Here is a 24,274-nt window from a genome sequence, read left to right on the forward strand (position 1 = left end):
TTTCTGGAAGGGCTTAACCTCTTTAAAAGCTCCCTCCCCCTTCCAGAGAACAATTTTCTTACCTGTTCTATAGAAGAATCTCAAATACCACCCAAAGCCCTGTTATATGCCCAAGAATAACAAAGAGTACAAGCATTCAGTTCATATACTATTTATCTCAATTACAATCATATAATTACATTTTTAATATGAATATTGTCTACAAATTAATAAGTAACATGCATGACTTATTAAAATGTGTTTTCAGCAGCCGCTTCTATTCTGAAATACAATGTCTATGATTGTGAGACAAAGGGAGGTGCTCTTATTCTTTATACATTTCAGAAAAAGTTTCTTAAAAGTATGTAAATAATTTAATTTTAGTATACTAATGGGTTTATTAGAAGACTAAAACACCAAAATGATCATTTTTTATTTGCAATTTTTTTAATACATATCAAAGAGTTTTTATCAGGTCTTAAGAGAATAATGTAGCACTTTGGGAAAAAGATGCACCCCAGCAGCCCTGCACTAGAGGCCAAGATGGAGAAGACCTCCACAGCCACCATGGCTTTGCCCTTGGTGCTCTGGTAGACAGGGATGAAGGTGACCCAGACACTGCAGAACACCAGCATGCTGAATGTCAGGAACTTGGCCTCATTGAATGTGTCAGGCAAGTTTCTCACCAGGAAAGCCACAGTGAAACTTCCTAAGGCTAGGGTCCCTAAGTAAGCCAGCACACAGTAGAAAGCAATAATTGAGCCCTTGTTGCATAAAATGATGATATGAGCATGTTCAGAGTATTCATCTGTGTCAATATAGGGAGGGGAGGTTTCGAGCCAGACTCCAGAGATAATAAGTTGGATCACCACACAGATGGGGATGACAGCATTATAGACGCCTGAGACAAACAACCTTCTCATTGTTCTTCCTGGTTTCATGACCCTAAAGGCCAGAATTACAGTTATAGTTTTTGCCAAAACAGTGGAAATAGCCAAGGTGAACACAAGTGCAAATGTTATTTGTTGCAGTATGCAGGAGGTTGTGTTTGGGCGGCCAATGAAAAGAAAGGAGCAGAGGAAGCAGAGGAGGATGGAGATGAGCAGGATATAGCTGAGAGTCCGGTTATTGGCCTTAATAATGGCTGATTCTTGGTGTTTGAGAAAGATTCCCCAAACTGCAGTTGTGCTGACAGAGAAGCACACAGCTGTGCATGCCAGAGCCATGCCTAGAGGATCCTCAAAAGACAGGAAGGTCACTGCCTTGGGCAGGCACTGGTTTCTCTCAGGGTTTGGGTATTCTTGACTTAGGCAACGGATGCACCCCTGCTGATCTGTGTGGAGAAATTGGGTCAACATTTCACCTTATATAAGTATCTGCTCTTTGCACATTTAATTCATTAAAGTGCTTTCCAATGATGTGTGTACCCTGGTATATTATGCTTCCTGTTACAGCCAAGTACATGAATCCTTTATAATTCCCATTTCTACCATTAATCTTGTTTAAATAAATGAGCTTTCTTCTCAACAGCTTATCACTGTTTCTCTAGGGCAGTGAAATCTATTTTACTCATATTCAGATAAAGTAATACTGTCAAGTATGCCTTCAAATGCTTTCCTTTACACTTTGAGTTTCTAAGTATGTGTACATTATATTTTGATGACATCAATGTATAAAAATACACTTCTTTGTTTTCATCATCATGGGTTCTTCTTAGTTTTCTTGTTACTCACTGTTTCAGTGGATATTTGTTATCCCACTCCTATAATTTTTTTAAGGTAACATGGGAATAAGTTAGATCCCATCTCCATGCCTATGGAACAGTTCTGATTTGGCGGTAAATATACAACATTTGCATCAACAATCGCCAGCTATAATCTCAGCCCAATATTTCCTATCTCAGCTGTGGAAGTTTCAAATAAATTTCTATAGTCTTTGACATCCTTTGACTCAGGACAGGACTCTTTCTCTTTCATTATTAATTCCAGAATAATCCTGGCAATTGTTCTAATTTTCACTCTTGTTCTTCCAATAATATTCTTAAGACTAAAAAATGACCTACATGTCATAAATACCACAAATCTACAAAAATGTTAAATCAAAAAGGGAAAATGACACAGCCATAGTCACTGAAATTGTTGAATGTCATGAAGCCAGTACAGTTGCTTGGTGCTATTCCAGGAAAGCTGAGCAGATTGTTACAATTGTTCTTCTATCTCTAACTTCTGGGTTTTTTAAATTGTTTGTTGCATTACTGGAGACTTTCTGCACTATGATTCAATTTCTGTTTTTGTTTTCTAAAGAAAAATTATGTCTGAGTCTTTTTTAATTAGGCATTTTTAATTATTTATAGTTTATTCACTTTGTATCTTAGCTGTAGCACCCTTGCTCATTCTCTCCAAATCTTCCCATGCTCATCTCCTCCCATACCCCTCTCAAAGTCTGTTCATAGGGAGATCCTCCTCCCCTTCCCTCTGAACCTAGCCTATCAGATCTCATCAGAGCTGGCTGTCTTGTAAGGGGAACAGGGACTGCCTCTGACATAAACTCAGTGTCTGTCTCTTTGATCACCTCCCCTTAACAGGGTGCAGCCTTACCAGGCCATAGAGGAAGACAATGCAGCCAGCCCTGATGAGACCTGAGCCTTATGAAAATACTAAACTTAACTTTATCTGTCCACTGTTTGCAAATCTTCTTTATGTCCTGGAGATTATTAGGCAGAGTTAAACAGATGAGAGAGATGAGGCCATTATTTTGGGAGTTTTCTTGGGGTATGTGCCCCTAAACAGTATATTGGTGCAGGGTAAACAAAGGCAATACCCTGAGAGGCCTGGATATTTATGTATAGGTTTAAGATCCTTTATTATATACTTAGAGCTCCCTGAAAATGTAGTTTAAAGATAGAAGGTCACAGAGGGTACACTCCTGATGGAATAAAACTTAGTAAAGAAGACAGACTGACTTAAATAAACCTTTTCTAGTTTGTAGCATAGATGATGATACGTATAGTAAATGGAGCTATTTATTTGTATTTGCTATTCATAAAAAGACCAGTTCAAGTATTTTCTGTTTCTCTGCAAACAATGCCAGCCTAAAAACAGGCTTTCACGTATTAATTGTGTTTTCTTTGAAGGAGACATTCTTTAGAGTCTTTAAAGTAGAGTTATAGGGCTAATAATAATAACCAAATATGTTCTGTGTGTACTTTATAAATTGCAACTGAGCTTTTATCTCTGGATAATGAAAAAAAATCAAACACCCTGTACCACTTGTATAATCATAAATCTGTGTTTGTACTGTGAAACTTGTATAAATAAGAAGAGCCTTGTCAATAATAAGTCAGAGCCAAAGAAAGGTCTGAATTTTGGAATTCAGCTGCTAGATTCCTCTGACCACTTCAGCTTACTAACTCCCTCTCATCGCTGACCCCTCATCTGCACTCTGGAGCACCCTATAGGCAAAGACCTCTCCTTTCCATGCTTAGAATTGCCCCAAAGAAAGGCTTCTGCCACAAGCTCACAGAGAATGAATTCCCAACAATAGAGCATGCATGGGACAGATGTGGGATCTCTGAACATATATAACAGTTGTGCAGCTTGGTCATTATGGAGATACCTAACAGCAAGACCAAAGCTGTCTCTGACTCCTTTGTCTCCTAATTTGACTGCCTTGTGTAGCCTCAATAACATAAGTTGTGCTTAATCTTATTGCAGCTTTATATGCCAAAGCTGGTTGATATCCATGGGGATTTCTTTTTTTTTAAAGAAAGGGAGGAGGTGCACATTGGGTTGGGAGGTAAGGTGAGAAAGAGGGTCTGAGAGGAGAGGTGTGAGCAAATGCTGTGAGAGTACACAAATTAATTAGTAATATAATAAAAAGAAATAGTAACATTGTAATAGAAATTAGTGAAACAGAAACAAAGAAAACAATACATAGAATTAACCAAAGGAAGAGCTGGCTCTTTCTGAAGATAAAGAAAATTGACAGACCTATAGCTCAAGTAAATTAAGGAAAAAATAGACTACTCAAATTAACAGAATCAGAAATTACAGAAAAACATTACTACAGATTTCAACGAAATTCAGAATATTCTAAGGAAATACGTTTAAAACATACTATATTCTAGTCAGCTTAAAAATGGTCATGAGATGGATAAGTTTTAGATTTGCCCAAGCAACCATTATTAAAAGATGAATTCAACAATAATTCAGCAACCTAAATAGACCTAAATAGACCCAAGAGGAAATTCAAAAGGTCACAAAAGGCTCCCCCACAAAAGAAAGGAAGGATGAAAGATTAAAAAAAAAAGACTCCAAGATGGTGGAGACCAGTATGCACATATCTAAGGGGCAGAGATTCAGAGACTCTGAGACCAGTGTATGGACAGGTGGTTAGATCCAGAGCATCAACTTTGTTGCTTCCTATTCTGGACAGGTCATCCAGGAAATGTATTAGATCTGATTCAGGCTCTCTGTGGCCATCTCACGTAATCAGGAGTAGCAAAATTTGGGCCTCCTGCCGCTTCACATACTCCAGGGAGTTTGGATCCCCATATCTGGGACTGTTTGCTCTAGCAGCCAGACTTCAGATCCCTCCTGCTTCCTGTAGGGCAGCTTCAGGATTACTGGGAGAGCATCCAAGCCACCAAGCTACCATTCTACTGGTCACCTTGTGGACACCAGGTGAACAATAAAATTACAGGGATTGCAGATCCAAGAAGACAGAGCTCAGAGGAATCTGAGTACAGGGAGCACAGTTTGGGGCAGGCCTGTAAGCAGCAGCTCAGCTTTATTCTGAGGAATCCCAGGGATGCCACCTGAGGTACCTGCACATTGCTAATGGTGACCACCAGTAACTGCACCCCAACATTCATGGTTCCAGTGCATGCACACACCTGTCCTTCAGTTCATCAACCCCTACAGGTTTATGTGTCCATACTGCCTTGTACCCTACCTTTCAAGATGCTGGCATCTGAAGCTCCAGCACCCATTCTTGAGTCATGGTACATTTGACATCTTTCTGAATACTACTCTAACTCCAAATACAGGAGGATCCAGTCTTTGATAGAGTTTCCAGGAAGAAACAAGTAAGGCTACAGACAACCAGATGGCTAAAGGCCAGCATAAAAACACAGTCAACAAAAACAGGGATATCCTGGCTCCACCAGAACCCACCCCTGAGAGCAATCGATATTCTAATACAGCTGAAACACAGAAAAAGGACTTTAAATCTATGTGTATGCAGTTATTAGATACATATAAAGAGTAAAAACCAAATGTCTCAAAGAAATACAGGGCAAACAAAGAGGCCATCAAAGACAAGAAATCACAATTAAACAGGTGAAAGAAATTATTAAAATTATTCAATTCTTGAAAACGGAATTTCAATCAATAAGGAAACACACAGAAAACCCTGGAGATGGACTACATAGAGAAGAGATCAAGTACCACAGAGATAAGCATCACCCACAAAATATAAGAAATAAAGAGAATCTCAGGCTTTGAAGATACAACTGAAGAAAATTATCTATCTCTCAAAGAAAACATAAAATCAGAAAAGTTCAAGGACTCCATGAAACCCAAGAACAATAGGAATAGACCAAATAGATGATTCCAGGCTCCAAGGTGAAGAATATATTTTTAATAAAATCATAGAAGAAAACTTCTCCAACCTTAAGAAAGAGATAACCTTAAACATACAAGAGGCTTACAGTACCCCAAATAGACTAGACTAGAAAAGAAAATCCTCTTGCCATAAAATAATCAAAACAATAAATCTACACAATGAAGAAAAAATATGAAAAGCAGCAAAGGAAAAAGATCAAGTGACATAGAAAGGCAGACCTATCAGAATCACACCAGACTTTCCAACAGAGGCTATGAAACCCAGAAGGGCCTGGGAGGATGTCATGAAGATGCAAAGAGACCACAGATGCCAAAGCAGACTACTGTACTGAGCAAAACTTACAATCAACACAGATGGAGGAAACAAGATATTCCATGACAAAACTAAATTAAAACAATGTCTATGCATTATCACTGACCTTGAGAAGCTACTAGAAGGAAAACTCCAACCCGATGAGATCAACTACACCCATGATATAGATAATATCAGAACAAAAATCAAAAGAAAACAAGCACACAAACACACTATCCACAATAACACCACAATAAAAGGAAATGAAATTCATTGGTGACTAATATCTATCAACAACAATGGAATCAGCAATTCAATAAAAAGACACATGCTAACAGAATAGTTATGGAAACAAGATCCAACATTCTGCTGCATACAATAAAAACCCCAAAGATAGACACTACCTCGGACTAAAGTGCTAGAAAAAGGTTTTCCAATCAAATGGACCCAAAGAGCAAGTGGCAGTGCCACCTTAATATCTAATAAAATAGTCTTCCAACCAAAATTAATCAAAAAAGTGAAGGATACTTCGTTCTCATTATAGAAAAATACACGGGGACAACAATATCTTGAACAACTATGCCTAAAATAGAAGAGCACCTGCATTTGTAAAAGAAACGGTATTAAAACTTCAATCACACATCAGTCCCAACACAGTAATAATGGTAACCTTCAACACCTCACTCTCACCAAGTGACAGATCATTGTCACAGAAGCTAAACAGTGAAATAATAAAGCTTACATAGGTCATGAACCAAATACCTTTTAGAAGTCCTCAGAAATTTTCACCCAGACACAAATATGCCTTCTGTGCAAATCAAGGAACTTTCTCCAAAATTGAACATATATTCAGGCACAAAGCAAGACTTAACTGATAGAATAAGACTGAAATAATCCCTTGGATCCAATTACACCACTATGTTCTAAATCTGGACCTCAACAACGACAGAAAGAGCAAAATGCTTAAACATGCACATGGAACCTGAACAACTCAGGTGTCATGAAATAAATAAAGAAAGTAACTAAAAATTTCCTAGAATTCAATGAAAATTAAGGCACAACATGCCCAAACTTATGGGACACAATGAAAGAAGTACTAAAAGGAAAATTCATAGCACTAAGTGCCTTCATATAGGAATTTTAGATGTCTCAAACAAGCAATCTAATGACACAACTGTAAGACATTGAAAATAACAATAAGATATAGACAGGGCCAAAAGCAGTAGAGGGCTGGAAATAATCAAATTCAGTGTTGAAATCAACATACTAGAAGTGAAATGATTCAAAGAATCAAAAAACCAAGGGCTGGTTCTTTGAGAATATCATCCAGAGAGACAAACTCTTAGCCAAAGTAACTAAAAAGCAGAAAGACACTATCCGAATGAACAAAATGAAAAACAAAAAGGGTGATGTAAGGACAGAAACCGAGGAAATCAAAGGAATCATTAGGTCTTACTTCAAAAGTGTATACATCACAAAAAATTATATGGACAATTTTTTTGATAGATTCCACTTACCAAAGTTAAATCAAGATAAGGTAAATAAAATGTCCAGTCTTCCCGAAAGAAATAGAGTAAGTCATCAAAAGTCCCCATACAAAAAAGCCCAGGGCCAGATGTTTTCAGCTCAGAATTCAACCAGACCTTCAAAGAAGAGGAAATACCAATACTCTTCAAACTATCTCACAAAAAAGAAACAGAAGGAACATTAACAAATTAATTCTATCAAGCCGCAGTCATGTCACACTCAAGACCCAAGAAAGACATGAACTTCAGACCAATTTTCCTCATGAAGACTGACACAAAAATCCTCAGTAAAATACTCACAAATCAAATACAAGAACACATAAAATATATCATCCACCACTATCACATAGGCTTTATCCCAAGCACGCAGGAGTTGTTAGGTCTATAGAAATCCATAAATTTAATCCACCACATCAACAAAGAGAAGGAAAAAGTATCACATGATCATTTTCATAGAAGCCAAAAATCCAACGCCTGTTCATGTATAAAATTTTGGAAAGATCAGGTACACAAAGCACATACCTAAACACAGTAAAGTAAATATACAGCAACCCTATAGCCAACATTAACTTAAACAGAGAGATCCCACTGAAATCAGGGACAAGAAAAGGCTGCCTGCTCTCTCTCTATCTTTTTAACATAGGAATTGAAGTCATGTGTCACTCTGCAAGGAATTTGACCTATGATAGCATTAGATCTCAGAACATAAAGAATATTCAATTAATTTTTCAATATTTGATCATTTGCAATAATACATAAAAACTTCTGTTTATATTACGGTTGTCTAAGGATTGGCCTTTTAAAATATAATATATGGTAGATTCTCATCATTATATTAATGTATTTTCCTTCTGACCTTTTTTTTTTTCTTAAAATTTTTCATTTTAAAAATAATATAATTACTTCACTATGCCTCTTCTATTTCATCACTCTAAAACTTCTCCTGAACCAACCTTATATTTATTCTCTCTCAAATACATGGGCTCATTTCTCATTAAATGGGTTTGTGTCTTTGTGTCTGTGTTTGTATATAAAAATGCAACCTGCTCATTCCATATGATGTTACTTATATATGTTATTACACAGTTGACCACAACCCTAAACAGGCAGCCATATTTTAATTTACAAGACTTGCTTTTTCTATTGTTGATACTGAAAATGACAACTGTTGTAAGTGCAGTTCAGTTTCTTGTGCATTCAGAAACAATCAGACATGTAGTTTTCCTGGAGTTACTTTTATGCAAGAATCATTAGGTTTGTTAATCACAGAAATACAAAGCGATCCTGGACAACTGGAGATCTCACATTTAATGGGGAGCTCATAGCATAGAACACTGCAAGAGTGCCATTCCATGCACCAAAGGCAGGCTTTTAAAAGTAGGGTACATATGACACAATAGCATGAGAATTGCCACTTTAAACTTCACACATTGTGAGGCTTCAGCAATGAATAATAATGGATTCAGGAATGAGTGTTAGAGACATAGGGAACAGCACTACATTATGACACCAAGGTCACTTCTGGACTTTCCCCATCTCCATTCCCAAGCAGTTTGAGTAAAAGTATTATTTCTCTACCTGTCTGGTTAGAAATGTGCTGCTCTGGACAAAATACACAAGAAAAACAGCAGACCGGTCTTTCTTTTTGTAGAACTTTCCAGAATCCTGGACCACAGCTCTGTGTACATACAGATTGTGGAGTCTGAAGGCAACACAGAAAAACTGGTCATGGTAACGAACATCAGTTTAAAATAGTTTAGACTAAATACACATAATCTATGGAAATTGTATTTGTTTATGAGGAACTCTGAGGTTTTAATCTGGGAATGCAGAATGGAGATTTAAATTTACCACACTTTCCAATACTAAATGTACAACATCCCTTTATGGTGACCAAACTGCTACTCACTACTGCCTATCATGTGTGAAATGTGTAGGACATCAAGAGATCCTCTTCTGTGAGGAAGAAAGCCAGAATTTATTTTATTGTATGAATTTTGGAACAGTTGGATTTTAAAACAAGTATCTAATCATACTTGCCTCCAGGCACACTTGTTTCTACCTTTATATTTACAATCCTGTAGTAACACCCATGCACTCTGATTCAGCTGCAAAAAGAAGTTTAATTTTCTCATGAAAATGTTTTTGACATTGGTGAATTATAATCTGTTACTGTGACTTTTACCCTTGACTCCCAATGCTAGGGATTTTTCTATGCCTTTCTTTTCAAATTTTAGTGACATCATCAAATGGGACTTTTACCAGTTGCACTCTTAATCACCTAGCTAATAAAATTCTAATGCAATTTTAGTTTGTTATATGTTAAATTATTTATTAGTATAAATAATTTATACTATAAATTATTTGGTTTGTTATATGAAATTTTGTAGGAACGGAAATATTTCTATCTTAGACCTCTTTTCTGCCTTGGTTTGGATTCAGTTTCTGTCTAATGAATATGTACATATTAACAGGAATATGTTTCTGGCTAGCTGGATCAGCTGTTAAGAGTACATACAGCTCTTGCACTGAAATATGAGTTCAGTCCCTGACACACATATTGAGCAGGTCATATACATTGTTTATAGAAATGTATTGTGTCCAAATCCATAATTTATTAATTATTTATGCTAGCTCACAACCTTGTAAAATTATTGATATGCTTGAGTGTGAGTTGTGTGAATCGAAGAATGCTTGAGCATCAGCTAGCTTTTATAATTAACATATATGAAAATTTACATAAGTTTGTGTGCATGTGTGTGTTTACATATAGAAACACTCATACATGCCTCTATATATACATGGGCTCTCAATTATTCATTCGCTTCATTATGAATAAATATTCAAATTCAATTCATCTAATTGTAGCTAAGGAATTAGCGGACATTATGTGTGCATTTGTATGTATATTTATATGTGTATGTATATATGTGTAAATGTAATTTTGATATATTTATATATCAGAATGTAATTATATATCAGAGTGTATCAGAATGTACATATCAGAATGTATATATCAGAATGTATTTATATATCAGAATGTATATATCATATAATTATAATGTTTATATATCAGAATGTATATATCAAAATGTAATTATATATCAGAATGTATCAGAATGTAATTCTGATATATTTATATATTTATATATGTATAAATGTAATTCTGATATATATATATATAATTCTGATATATATTAAATCATATCTGATTTAAAGTCATCAAACAGAACTATAGAGATGATTTAGTATTTAACGGGCTTGCCACATAAGCAGGAAAACATGAATTTGATCATGATAAAAGGATGGAAGAAGTTGGGTGCATGAAAATAGGACTGTAATCCAAACTTTATGATCATGAAGACAGAGAGAGAACCTAGGTATTGCTATCCACTGAGTTCAGCAAAATCAGAAAGTAAGGGTTTCACAGAAATAAAAACAAAGTTGACAGCAACTAAAGAAGATAACCACAGTTGACTGTGGACTTAAGAAGCACATGTTCTCGTGTGCATGAGCACCTTCACACAAGCTCACAGTCACAATAGAGCTAACAAATTAAAATTTCACAATTATTTTATTTTATTTTTTTATTTTTAAACATTTTAAGGAACATTTTTTTTAATTTTATTTTTCTTTTTAGTTACATTTTTTAACTCTGTGTCCCAGCTGTATCCCGCTCCCTCATTCCCTCCCCAACCCCGCACTCCCTCCCTGGTCTCCTCCCTGCCCTTTTCCAAGTCTACTGATAGGGGAGGACCTCCTCCCCTTTCATTTGACCCTGTTTTATCAGGTACCTTCAGGGCTGGCTGCAAAGTCCTCCTCTGTGGCCTAACAGACTGCTCCTCCCCTGGGGGTTCAAACAGCCTGCCCTTGAGATCCTGTTAAAAATAGTCCGTGTTCCCCTTACTTTGGAAATGGGATGTGCATTGAACATATGACAGGAGTCTCCCACAAAAGGCATCTGAAAGACTCTACCTAGCAGTGTTTCAAAGCAGACACTAAGACTCATAACCAAACCCTCGGCCGAGTGCAGGTAATCATATGAAAGAAGGGAAGTTAGTATGATATGGAAAGGATAGGAGCTCTACACGGACCAAATATATCAGGGCACAGGGTCTTTTCTGAGAGTGACACTCAACCAAGGACCATCTATGGATATAACCTAGAACTTCGGCTCAGATGTGGCCCGTGGTAGCTCACAATTATTTTAAAAGTTCAAAGAATCATTACACAATCAATTTTTATAATTCTTTAAGAATAATTCCCTTCATATTAAATACTGAAAAAATTCCATACCTGTTTGAAGTTGTTTGGCCATTGAATCAGAACTTCATTGATGAAAAAGCCTTGATCTTGTGCACTCTTGAAGACAAACTCTCCCACTTTAAGTAGTAATGCATTTCGAAAACTATATGTAATAAAGTTTTGTATATCATACGTTTCCATAATATTCTTATTCTCACCAAAGCTTATTTCATCTTCGGCAGTATTTATAAATTTAATATTCCTCAGAAATGGATGCAGCTGAAGAGATACATTATATAATATGAGTGGCCCACACAGATTACTGGCTGACTTTAAAGAGAAGTTCATTTTCCCTATCTCTATCATGGCTTTCTTTTTGAAAGGGCTTAGTTTGTTTATTTGTCTTCCCAGTTGTTTAGTGAGATTAAAATTATTCCCCATAGAAATAATGCAAGAGCTACTGAACACAAGTAGAAATATTGTCTATGAGATGGAAGACAGTATAGTGTGTAGCATGTCCTTAGTTGGAAAAATGTCCTGTGTCTTTCTCCAGCACTAGAAAATAATATTTCTATTTAGAAGAAGTAGATTTGAAGAGGATCCAAAATGGCGGCACCCAGTGCACATGGTTACTAAGGCTTGGACTGTAGTGACTTCACAGCAAGTAAGAGGCCGTGCTGTGGACTTGAAAATGCCAGTGTCTATGCTTCACAACTGTACAGAATTTACTAGAAGGAAAACCCCAACCAAAGGAAGTAAACAACACCCACAGAAACACAGAAAATAAATAACACCACTGTTGTAAAAACAAAAGCAGACAAACACACAAACTCATTGTAATCTTAAAAATCAAAATAACAGGCACTAGCAATCATTAATCATTAATATCACTCAATATCAATGGACTCAATTCCTCAATAAAAAGACACAGACTATAGAATAGATGTTTAAACAGAACTCATCAATCTGATGCATACAAAAAACACATTTAGAAACAAAGGAGGACATTACCTCAGAGTGAAGGGCTGGAAATAGGTTTTTTTAAGGAAACTTACCCAAAAAACAAATTGAAAGAAACCATCCTAATAACTAATAAAATAATCTTTTAACTGAATTTATTCAAAAGAGATGAGAAAGGACACATATCATAGCAAAAGAATGCATAGATGATGTCTCAATTTTTAATATTTTGCTCCAAATACAAGGGCAGCTACATTTGTAAAAGTAGCATTACTAAAGCTTAAATTATACACTAATACTGCCACAGTAATAGAGGGAGACTTCAAAACCTCACACTCACCAATGGACAGGTTACAAAGACAGAAAATAGAGAAACAATTAAACAAACAGAAGCACAGATCAAATGGATTTAATGGACATCTAGAGAACTTTCACCCAGACAAAAAGAATATACCTTCTTTTCAGCACCTCACAGAAGCTCTCCAAAATTGCCCGCTGACTTGGTCAGAAAACAAGCCTCAACAAGTACAAGAAAGTTAAAATAACCCTTTTATCTTATCAGAGCACCATGGATTAAAGCTAAATTTCAGTAACAATGGAAACAAGAGAAAACCTAAAAAACAAACTGAACAACTCAGTGACCAATAAATAAATTGGTCAGGGAAGAAATAAATTAAAGATTTTCTAGAATTCAATGAAAATGAAGGGAAAACATGCCTAAACTCCTGGGACACAATTAAAGCAGTGCTAAGGAGAAGTTTCGATACATTAAGTACCTTCCTAAAAAGAATTAACAAATCATCATAGTAGCAATTTAAAAACACATGTAAAAGCTCTAGAACAGACAGAAGTAAACACACTCAAGAGTTAACAGCAGGAAATAATCAAACTTATAAATGAAATCAGTATCACAGAAAAAATGGAAACAATACAAAGAATCAGTGAAACCAAGAGCTGTTTTTTTTTTAGAACATTAACAAGATAGACATACCTCTAGGCAACCTAACAAAAAGTCAGAGAGACTGTATTCAAATAAACAAAATCAGAAATGAAAAGGGGGAATAACTGCAAAGAAATATTAGATATTATTTCAAAAGAATGTATTCCACAAGTTTCAAAAATCTAAAGGAAATGGAAGATTTTCCTGATAGATTTAACTTACCAAAGTTAAATCAAGATCAGGTAAGCAGGTTGAAGAGTCCTATAACCCCTAAGAAAATAGAAGCAGTCCTCAGAAGTCTTCCAAATAAACAAACAAAAATTCCCAGAGCCAGATGGCTTTAGCATGGAATCCTACCAGACTTTCAAAGAGGAGCTCATACCAATACTTCAGAAACTATTGAAAAAAATCAAACAGAAGGAACATTGCCAAACTCAATCCTATGAATCCAGTCACACTGGTACCTAAACCACAGAAGAATCCAATTCAGAAAGAAAAGTTAAAACCCATTTCGCTTATGGACTTTGATGCAAAAATACTCAGTAAGATACTGGTTAAACCAGTCCAAGACCACATCTAGTACATCACCCACTATGATCAAGTAGGTATCATCCCAGGGATGCAGGGATGGTTCAACATATTTAAATCCATCACTGTAATTCACTGAAAGAAAAAAATTAAATAAACATGTTCATCTCATTAGATGCAAAAATGCCTTTCATAAAATAATGCACCACTTCATGATAAAAGCCCTGTAAAGATCAGGGATACAAGGCCCATACATAAACATAATAAAGGTAATATACAACAAGCTGATAGCTAAAATCAAATTAAATGGGGAGAAACTCAAAGCAATTACACTAAAGTCAGGGACAATACAAGGCTGTCCACTCTCTTCAAATCTTTTCAGTGTAGTACTTTAAGTTGTAGCTAGAGCAATAAGACAACTAAAAAAGATCAAGGGGCCCAAATTTGAAAGGAAGAAGTCAAAATATCCCTATTCACAGAAGATATACTAGTATATATAAGTGACCCACAAAATTTTACCAGAGATCTTCTAAAGTTGATAAACCCCTTCAGTAAACTGGATGCTATAAAATTAACTCATAAAATCAGTATTCTGCTTGACTATAAATGATAAATTGGCTGATAACAAAATTAGGGAAACAGCATCTTTCACAAAAGCCAGAAATAATATAATATATCTTTGTATAACTGCCCAAGCAACAGAAAGACCTCTATGACAAGAAGTTCACATCTTTGAAAAAAGAAACTGAAAAAGATATCAGAATATGGAAAGATTGCCCATACTCATGGTCCGGTAGAATTAACATAGTAAAAATGGCCATCCTATTACAAGCAATCTACAGATTCAATGCAATTACTACCAAAATACCAACCCAAATATTCACAGACCTTGAAAGAACAATTCTCAATTTCATATTGAATTACAAAACAAAAACAAAGAAACAACAACAACAAAAACAGAATTGCTAAAACTTTTTTGTATAATAAAAGAACTTCTGGAGGTATCTCTATCCTGAATTCAAGTTGTAGTACAGAGCAATAGTAAAAAAAAAAAAATCTTATGGGACAAAATGAAAGCAGTGCTAAGAGGCAGTTCATAGAACAAAGTGCTGCCAGAAAGAAGTTTGAGACATCTCATACAAACAACTTAATGACACATATAAAATCCCTAGGGAAAAACAAACAAACAAAAACAAAAAACAAAAAAAAAACAAGCAGACACACCCAAAAGGAATAGATGATTAGAAATAATCAAACTCAGAGCTGTAATTAATAAATTAGAAACAAAGAAAACAATTCAAAGAATCAATGAGACCCAGAGCTGGTTCTTTGAGAAAATCAACAAGATAGACAAACCGGTAGGCAAACTAACTAAAAGGCAAAGAGAAACTATCCAAATTAGCAAAATCAGAAAAGGGACATAATGACAGGTACTGAGGAAATCCAAACAATCATTATGTCTACTCCAAAAGCCTATTATGCCATATTATTTGAAAATCTAAATGAAATGGACAATTTTCTTGATAAATTCCATTTACCAAAATTAAATCAAGATTGGGTGAATAGATTAAATAGTCCTATATGCCCCAAGGAAATAGAAGCAGTGTCAAAAGTATCCCTTAGAAAAAAGCCCAGGGCCAGAGGGTTTCAGTGCAGAATTTTACATACCTTAAAAAGAGCTAACTCTAGTTTGTGCAGTGTGATAAGTATGGATCTATTTTCATTTTTCTACATGTAGACATCCAGTTAGACCAGCACCATTTGTTGAAGATGCTATATTTTTCCCATTCTATGGTTTTGGCATCTTTGTCAAAGATCAGGTGGCCATAAGTGTGTGGTTTTATTTCTGGGTCTTCTATTTGGTTCCATTGATCCACCATTCTGTTTCTATGCCAGTACCATGCAGTTTTTATTACTGTTGCTCTATAGTACAGCTTGAGATCAGAGATGGAGATATCTCCAGAAGATCTTTTATTGTAGAGGATTGTTTTAGCAATTCTGGGTTTCTCGATAGAGGAATATCGAATGGCAGAGAAACACTTGAAGAAATGCTCAACCTCATTAGCCATCAGGAAAATACAAATCAAAACGACACTAAGATTTCACCTTACCGTGGAGCTCCCGTTCTCTCCACGTTGAGAGCAACAGAGCAGGATGATTTGAACACAGGGAACTTCCCAGAGAATCATGCTCCAACCAGGGACTGTTCGTGGAGATGACCTGGAACCCCTGCACAGGTGTAGCCCATGTCAGTTCGGTGTCCAGGTGGGTTGCATGGTAGTGGGAGGAGGGACTGCCTCTGACATGGTCTGATTGGCCTGCTCGTTGATCGCTTCCCCCTGAGGGGGGAGCGGCCTTGCCAGGCCACAGTAGAGGACAATGCAGCCACTTTTGATGAGAACTGATAGACTAAGATCAGAAAGAAGAGGAGAACCTCCCCTATCAGTGGACTTGGGGAGTGGCATGCATGCAGAAAGGGGAGGGAGGGTGGGATCGGCAGGGGAGGAGGGAGGGGCTTATGGGGGGGATACAAAATGAATAAAGTGTAATTAATAAATTTAAAAAAAGATTTCACCTTACAAGCAGCAGAATGGCTAAGATCAAAAACTCAAGAGACAGCACATGCTGGAGAGGTTGTGGAGAAAGGGGAACCCTCCTCCACTGCTGGTGGGAATGTAAACTTGTACAACCACTCTGGAAAGCAATCTGGCGCTTTCTCAGACAACTAGGAATAGTGCTTCCTCAAGATCCATTTATACTACTCCTAGGCATATACCCAAAAGTGTCTAAAGTACACATTAAGGACATCTGCTCAACCATGTTTGTAGCAGCCTTATTTGTAACAGCCAGAATCTGGAAACAGCCCAATTGCCCCTCAGTGGAGGAATGGATGCACAAATTGTGGTATATCTACACAATGGAATATTAATCAGCAATAAAATAAAAACCAAGGAAATCATGAAATTTGCAGGTAAATGGAGAGATATGGAAAAGATCATCCTGAGTGAGCTATCCCAGAAGCAGAAAGTGCACACGGTATATACTCATTCATATAGACATATAATATAGGATAAACCTACTAAAATCTGTACACCTATAGAAACTAATCAAGAGGCAGGAAGCTTGCTAAAAAGCTCAATCCCTATCCAGAAAAGCAAAGAGGATGGACATCAGAAGAAGGAGAAAAGAGGGAACAAGTCAGGAGCCTGACACAGAGGACCTCTGAAAGGCTGTGCCCTGCAAACTATCAGCAGATGCTGAGACTTATAGGCAACCTTTGGGCAGAGTGCAGGGAATCTTATGAAAGAAGTGGAAAACAGTAAGATCTGGAGAGGACAGGAACTCCACAAAGAGAGCAACAGAACCAAAAATTCTCAGCTCAGGGGTCTTTCCTGAGACTGATACTCAAAACAAGGACTATTCATGGAGATAACCTAAGAACCCTGCACAGATGAAGCCCATGACAGTTCAATATCCAAGTGTGTTCCATTGTAATAGGAACAGGGACTGTCTCTGACATGAACTGATTGGCCTGCTCTTTAATTACCTCTCCTTGAGGGAGAAGCAGCATTACCAGGCCACAGAAGAAGATAATGCAGCCACTCCTGATGAGACCTAATTGATTAGGATCAGAAGGAAAGAAAAGAAGACCTCCCCTATCAGTGGACTTCAGAAGGGGCATGCATGGAAAAGGACAAGGAAGGGAAAGATTGGGAGGGGAAGAGGGTGGGAACTACAGGGGGAATACAAAGTAAATAAAGTGTAATTAATAAAGCATTAAAAAAAGAAATGCTCAATGTCATTAGCCATCAGGGAAATGCAAATCAAAACGACCCTGAGATTTCACCTCACACCCATCAGAATGGCTAAGATCAAAAACTCAAGTGACAGCACATGCTGGAGAGGCTGTGGAGAAAGGGGAACCCTCCTCCACTGCTGGTGGGAATGCAAACTTGTATAACCACTCTGGTAAGCAATCAGGCATTTTCTCAGACAATTAGGAATAGTGCTTCCTCAAGACCCAGCTATACCACTTCTGGGCAAAGAAGAGGCTCAAGTACACAATAAGGATATTTGCTCAACTATGTTTGTAGCAGCTTTTTTTGTAATAGCCAGAAGATGGAAACAACCCAGATGCCCCTCAACTGAAGAACGGATACAGAAATTGTGATACATCTACGTAATGAAATACTACTTGGCAATAAAAAAACAAACAAACAAGGAAATCATGAAATTTGCAGGTAAATGGTGGGAACTGGAAAAGATCATCCTGAGTGGGCTATCCCAGAAGCACAAACACACACATGGTATTTATTCACTCATATAGACATCTAATATAGGATAAACCTACTAAAATCTGTACACCTAAAGAGACTAATCAAGAGGGAGAACTCTGGCTAAAATGCTCAGTTCCCATCCAGAAAGTCAAAGAGGATCGACATCAGAAGAAGAGAAAAACAGGAACTAAGTTAGGAGCCTGCCACAGAGGACCTCTGAAAGGCTCTGCCCTGCATACTATCAAAGCAGATGCTAAGACTTATGGCCAGCCTTTGTGAGATTGCAGGGAATCTTATGAAAGAAGTGGGAATTAGTAAAACCTGGAAGGGACAGGAGCTCCACATGGAGAGCAACAGATCCAAAAATCTGGGCAAATCGGTCTTCCCTGAGACTGATGGTCAAACCAAGTAGCATGCAGGGAGATAACCCAGAACCCCTGCACAGATGTAGCCCACGACTCCTTGTGGGTTCCATAGTATTGGGAATAGGGACTGTCCCTGACTTGAATTGATTGGCCTGCTCTTTGATCACCTCCCCCTGATGGGGGGCAGCTTTACCAGGCCACAGAAGAAGACAATGCAGCCACTCCTGATGAGACCTAACAGACTAGGATCAGAAGGAAAGGAAAAGAAGTCCTCCACTATCAGTGGACTTGGTGAGGGGCATGCATGGAAAAGGATGAGGAAGGGAAAGATTGGGAGGAGAAGAGGGTGGGAATTACAGGGGGGATACAAAGTAAATAAAGTGTAATTAATAAAAAATAAAAAATTAGTAAAAAAAAGAGCTAACTCCGATTCTCTTCAAAGTATTCCACAAAATAGAAGCAGAATGAACATTACCAAACTCATTCTATGAAGCCACAGACACCTTTACACCTAAACCTCACAAAGACCCAACAAAAAAGAGTTCAGACCTATCTCTCTTATGAACATTGATGCAAAAATACTCAATAAAATACTTGCAAACTGAAACCTAGAACACATGAAAGATATCATCCACCAAGACCACGTAGGCTCCATCCCAGGCATACAGGTTCAATAGACAGAAATACGTGATTGTAAGCAATCATATAAACAAACTGAAGGATAAAAACCACATGATCATCTTCTTAGATGCCAAAAAAGCATTTGACAAAATCCAGTACTCATTCATGTTTAACTAAGTCTTGGAGAAATCAGGGATACAAGGCCCATCCCTAAACATAGTAAAGACAAAATACAGCATGCCTATAGCCAATATCAAACTAAATGTAGAGAAACTTAAACCCTTTTCTATTTTTAACTTATACTTTTAATTATAAGATGAAAATGTTTTATTGACTTGACCACAGCAAATTACTTACTAATAATGTAAGATCCTAAGCTTCCCCTGCTTATGAGTGAGGCTTACCTGCCATGATAGAAGCCAGTCTGTGTTTCTGTCTTCTTTAGATCCTGTTTCGGTTTTGCTCAATAGCATTTTATGGAGGGCATGGGCCACTGCATACACTGCACTCCATATGGAATAGCTTGGCTCAGAAATAGTCATTACTTCATTTATTTTATCCTTAGTCTTTAGGGAAATATTCACTGGACAGGGTTTATAATTTCCACATCGTGAATTAGGTGAACAATTAAAACTGTCAATCCAGAATTTAGAGAAGTAAACATCTCCTGGGAAATGGGAGGGTGTAAGGACCTCAAGAAAGTGCTCGAAGCCGGGGATAGTTCTCTTCTTTAAAAATGAGAAGCTTCCACTGAATAAGTTTATCATAATATGCTTTCCATTTATTATAGACTCTAAGTATGTCGAGTGTGGCTTTGCCAAGATCCACACCTTCTTTCTGGTTACAAAAATACGAATGTCTACACAGAAGAACAGCAAGTCATCTATATCACCATAGAATACATTCACATTTACTCTAGCATGTTGTTTCAAATTTTGCAAGCCATAATCATAATTTACATTTTCATTCAAATTATCTGGGAGTTTTACTGTAAAAGCCACACAGATATCTTCTTTAACCATCTTTACTTTCAGATCAGAGAGAAACTCCCTTCCTCTCTGATCATCAGAAACAATGATCCCCACCCACCTCCAGCCAAAGTGGAGCAATAAAGAGATCAGCCCTTGGGCTAGACCTCTGTCTTCAGTAGACATCTGATAAAGGGATGGGAATGTATCTTTGTCACTAAGCATGGAATCAAATGGTCCATATGTGACCTGAAGAAGCAAAAAAAAAAGTGATTCTGAGTTTCAGGTATTTGGAATCATCATCCTTAGGAGGAAGTGACTTCATAATTCAAATATGAGGGTTAAAGGACTGAATATTTTTAAGGAGGTTGAATTGTTTAACTGAGTGATAACAATGAACATTACCATGTGGGTTTTTTAATCCTGATTATTGCTGACTCTTGTGCTCACCAAGTATTTTCTGTTTGTAGTAATACCTGCTGATAGATGCATTTCTTCAGTGTAGCCTGGCAATAGTCAATTGTGATGATATAGCTAAGTGGTTGGTATCTGTGGGTGCTATTCTGAGATCTACTTTCCTGAATGAGATCATTAATTCCTTGAAAGATTTTTATCGGTGATGGCATTAAACATTGTTCCAAACTCAGTTACATGTCCTGGACTTTCTTTTTCCATATGTCAGGTATTGACAACCATAGGGATTTTGAGATGTTTATATGCTAGATTGGGTAGTTAGGTACATTTGCTGGAGAATTTGACTTATGATCAAATGCAGACTGAGTATCCACAGTACATCATCCATTGTTTGGAGATAGAATCATGGATACTACTAAGTGATCTGCTCAGAAACTCCCAGAATTTACTGTTCATGCTTTTTACCACACTCTGACATCTGTTAACTCTTAACATATCAAAGTAATTCATCCACTGCTCTTAGAAATCTGCCTACACTAAACATAATCCACTTCTCTGTTTTCTTTAGTTTGTTCTGTTATTTTTCTTTTGTTGGTTTGTTTGTTTCAGTCAGATCTAAGATGTGATTGTGCTTAAAAATATGTTTCTAACTTACTTGTGGGACATTGTAGAGCTCTGAAAGTGTTGCAATTGAAGCAGAAAATTCTGGCTTGTTTCCTGAAATGATTCCTAGAGCTTTGTGTTGAGTGTTGCACTTGTAGTTAGGGATATAATCACTCCTTCCAGACAGCCACATCAGAAGGCCCTCCAAGGTTATTTTGTTAGAATTAAAAGCATTATAGATGTGGAAACCCAAGGTTATATTTGGAAGCAGGTTTGAGTCCTTATTGATCTCTTCAATGGCAAAGTATAAGGTTAGCAAATATTGATAGTTTCTCCATTTCAGTCTAAACCAGAAGAACAGAATGATGGGTATTGTCAGTACATTTTTCTCAAAAAAGTCTATAAAATACAGGAACCTAGAGGCCATAGCCTTGGACTTTTCTTGTGACATGTAAATCTTGTGTGCATAAGCTCATGACAATCCAGAAACATCATCGAATGGCTCCTAAACTCTCAGAAGTTTAACTGTTTCTAATATTTTTTGGTGTACATTGTGTACATAAAATATTACTTGTTTGTATCCTATGAGTACTCTATACATAGGTGCTTATGATGTTTCAGCTCATGGAAGCACTGGGTTAAGGAAGAGTCACTAAAGGAATATTAGTAAGAGCTTCATATCCTTTTCTTTTGTAATGATTCAATTTCATACTCACTTATGAAAATTATAACAAGTTTATATGCATTCCTAGTGTTAAAGTGTCTCTGTGTGGTATAGACAGATGCCCGGTCATCTATCTATAGAAAGACCACTTTCAATAAAAGTTAGCATCAGTTCTCAGTGCCCACAGGATGGCCTTAGAAACATATTTAGCTCCAATTCATAAGATCCCTTCTGGCATCTTTGGGCACCAGGAATACCTGTGGTATTCACACATATATAAGAAGGTGAGCTCTCGAGTACATGAAATAAGAATAAATAAGCATGTGCAAAATAGTGTTCTTGGGTTTGAAAAATGATTGATATATTATGACTAGTTGTTGCTCTTGTGGAGGACCCTGGTTCAAGTCAGAGTAGCCAGCTTTAGGTTCCAATAGTGTGTAACACCAGTTCTAGGGGATCCATGTCCTCCACTGGCCTCTGAAGGGACAATGCACACAAGTGGTACACACACAAACATGTAGGCAAAACACTCATAAACATAATGTAAATATTAATAAATCTTTACAAAAATTCAAAAAGTAGTATAAAAGTAGTAAAGGAAATGTGTTTCTCGAGGCTTGCAGTTTAAATGAATTAGTAGAGATTCCTATTCAGAGAGAAAATATGTATTGAAGTTTGAAGAAGGTACTTTTCAGCAAAGGACCATCCTATTCCCAAAATTGATGTTCAAATGAACATATGTACCAATTATAGCATAAAGTGAAAACAGGAATATGAAAAAGCCTAATGAATCTTGCACAGTATCATAAATAACCAACAACCTAACTCAGAGTTTCTCAGAGAGATCAAGTGGCAGATGAATATTTCAGAAAATAAAGAGACAAACAACAGAAAAGAAGACAGAGCATTGACTTCAACTGGTCATTAAGACAAGTTTCAGCAGTCTCCACCAGAACTTGGAGGAGGGATAGAATAAAATAAACAGATGTACACATAAAAGACTGAGTGCCATAAAAGACAAATCATAAGACAAAATTGAGAAAGACAGATAGAAAGGTTGCTAATTAAAATCATAAAACCTCCAATCAAATCAAAGAACACTGGGTTTTCAGCAGAGCTAACTAAGTAGAGGACAGAATATGGGCATGAATGAGTTGAATTTCAGAACACTCCATTACAATATCAGTGATAAATAAAAAGTTATAAGTATAACCACAGTGTCTAAAGTCTGAGATATTTTAAAGATACTAAAGCCAGAACTGTGAAACCAGAGATGCTAACATTTGTACTGAGGACATAGGCATATTCAAGTTCACTTTAACAGAAACTCTCCAAGTCTCTGGAAAGAAACAGATACTCAAACATAAGACATTTAGATGTCCAAATGGACCTGAGAAGAATGGAAACTTAACTTGACATATTGCAGCCAGTGTGTTAAAAAATGTAAGTCTCACCATGGAATCACACCATGGAGCAGACACAAAAGTTGTTCTTTTTTCTATCCCTGATGTCTTTGTGACCTGAAACACAACAAAGAGAAGTGGAAATGTATGCAGAGGCACAATGAAGGAGAAAAAATGTGAAACTGTTTTTCACATTGTTCTGTATCTAGTTCATTATTCTCAATGGAATTACATGTGTTAAGCAGGTCATGTACTATCTTTTAACCAGAACGACCAAGTACTCACAGGTCAAACTTCCATAGTAGAGTTGGTTTTCTGTCAAAAAGGATCTGGAGGTATTGGGATAGATCAAGTGGGATGGAAATGGGGATAAATGTAGCGAGGTTAACATCTGCCTCCATGTAGGTGTTGGTTTCTCCTTTATAACCACAAGTGAACAGAGGCAACTCCATTGATGTATACACAGGTTGCAGGAGGAGGCTGAGGCAAAGCAAAGGAAGGGACATGTCAGGCTCTTCACTACACAGAGACAGACCCCTGCATCAAGGTGGATCCAAGGAGATTATTGGCTTAGGTCTTGGAACAGGTTCAGTCTTCAACGTCAGAGAAGACTTTGTATGCTACAGCTGATTCCTACTGTTGCTTCAGGCTCTCAGTCTGTGCATACCCAGTGGTTCTCATGACAGGCCGGCACACACACTGCAGCAAAGTCCAGACATCTGAGGGTCACAGTACAGAGACATTCCTGTCACTGTAGCCAGACTTGCTCTGAATTTGCTGTCTTTTTATTGTTCTATTTCCCTCTCATCCATGTACTCTTGGAATCCCATAGCCCTGGGGCTCTGCACCTGGTTCTTCTATGTGG

At 37.1% G+C, this 24,274-nt stretch overlaps 1 protein-coding gene across 1 annotated transcript; it reads right to left on the bottom strand.

Moving 5' to 3' along the window:
* Nucleotides 1–404: 404 nt before the first annotated feature.
* LOC129685922 (vomeronasal type-2 receptor 116-like) lies at nt 405–23,861 on the bottom strand. Its single transcript, XM_055619453.1, has 6 exons — nt 23,695–23,861; nt 21,395–21,686; nt 19,762–20,574; nt 11,718–11,945; nt 9,000–9,123; nt 405–1,312 (listed from the first exon to the last, which is right to left on the bottom strand). Exons 1-6 carry the CDS (start codon nt 23,859–23,861, stop codon nt 405–407), a joined length of 2,532 nt encoding a protein of 843 aa, XP_055475428.1.
* Between the last annotated feature and the right edge of the window lie 413 nt (nt 23,862–24,274).

This window comes from Psammomys obesus, unplaced genomic scaffold, assembly GCF_907164565.1.
Source record: "Psammomys obesus unplaced genomic scaffold, mPsaObe1.curated_primary_1811, whole genome shotgun sequence".
NCBI lineage: Eukaryota > Metazoa > Chordata > Mammalia > Rodentia > Muridae > Psammomys > Psammomys obesus.

Bases quoted from the DNA above. Each gene is read 5' to 3' on its own strand.
- LOC129685922 (XM_055619453.1), bottom strand. From the start codon at position 23,861: ATGGAGTTGCCTCTGTTCACTTGTGGTTATAAAGGAGAAACCAACACC. The intron at 11,946-19,761 runs GTAAGCCTCACT...GTATCTCTTCAG, and splicing joins ACTGGCTTCTATCATGGCAG to CTGCATCCATTTCTGAGGAA. The intron at 1,313-8,999 runs GTAGAGAAATAA...TTCTCCACACAG, and splicing joins GCACATTTCTAACCAGACAG to ATCAGCAGGGGTGCATCCGT.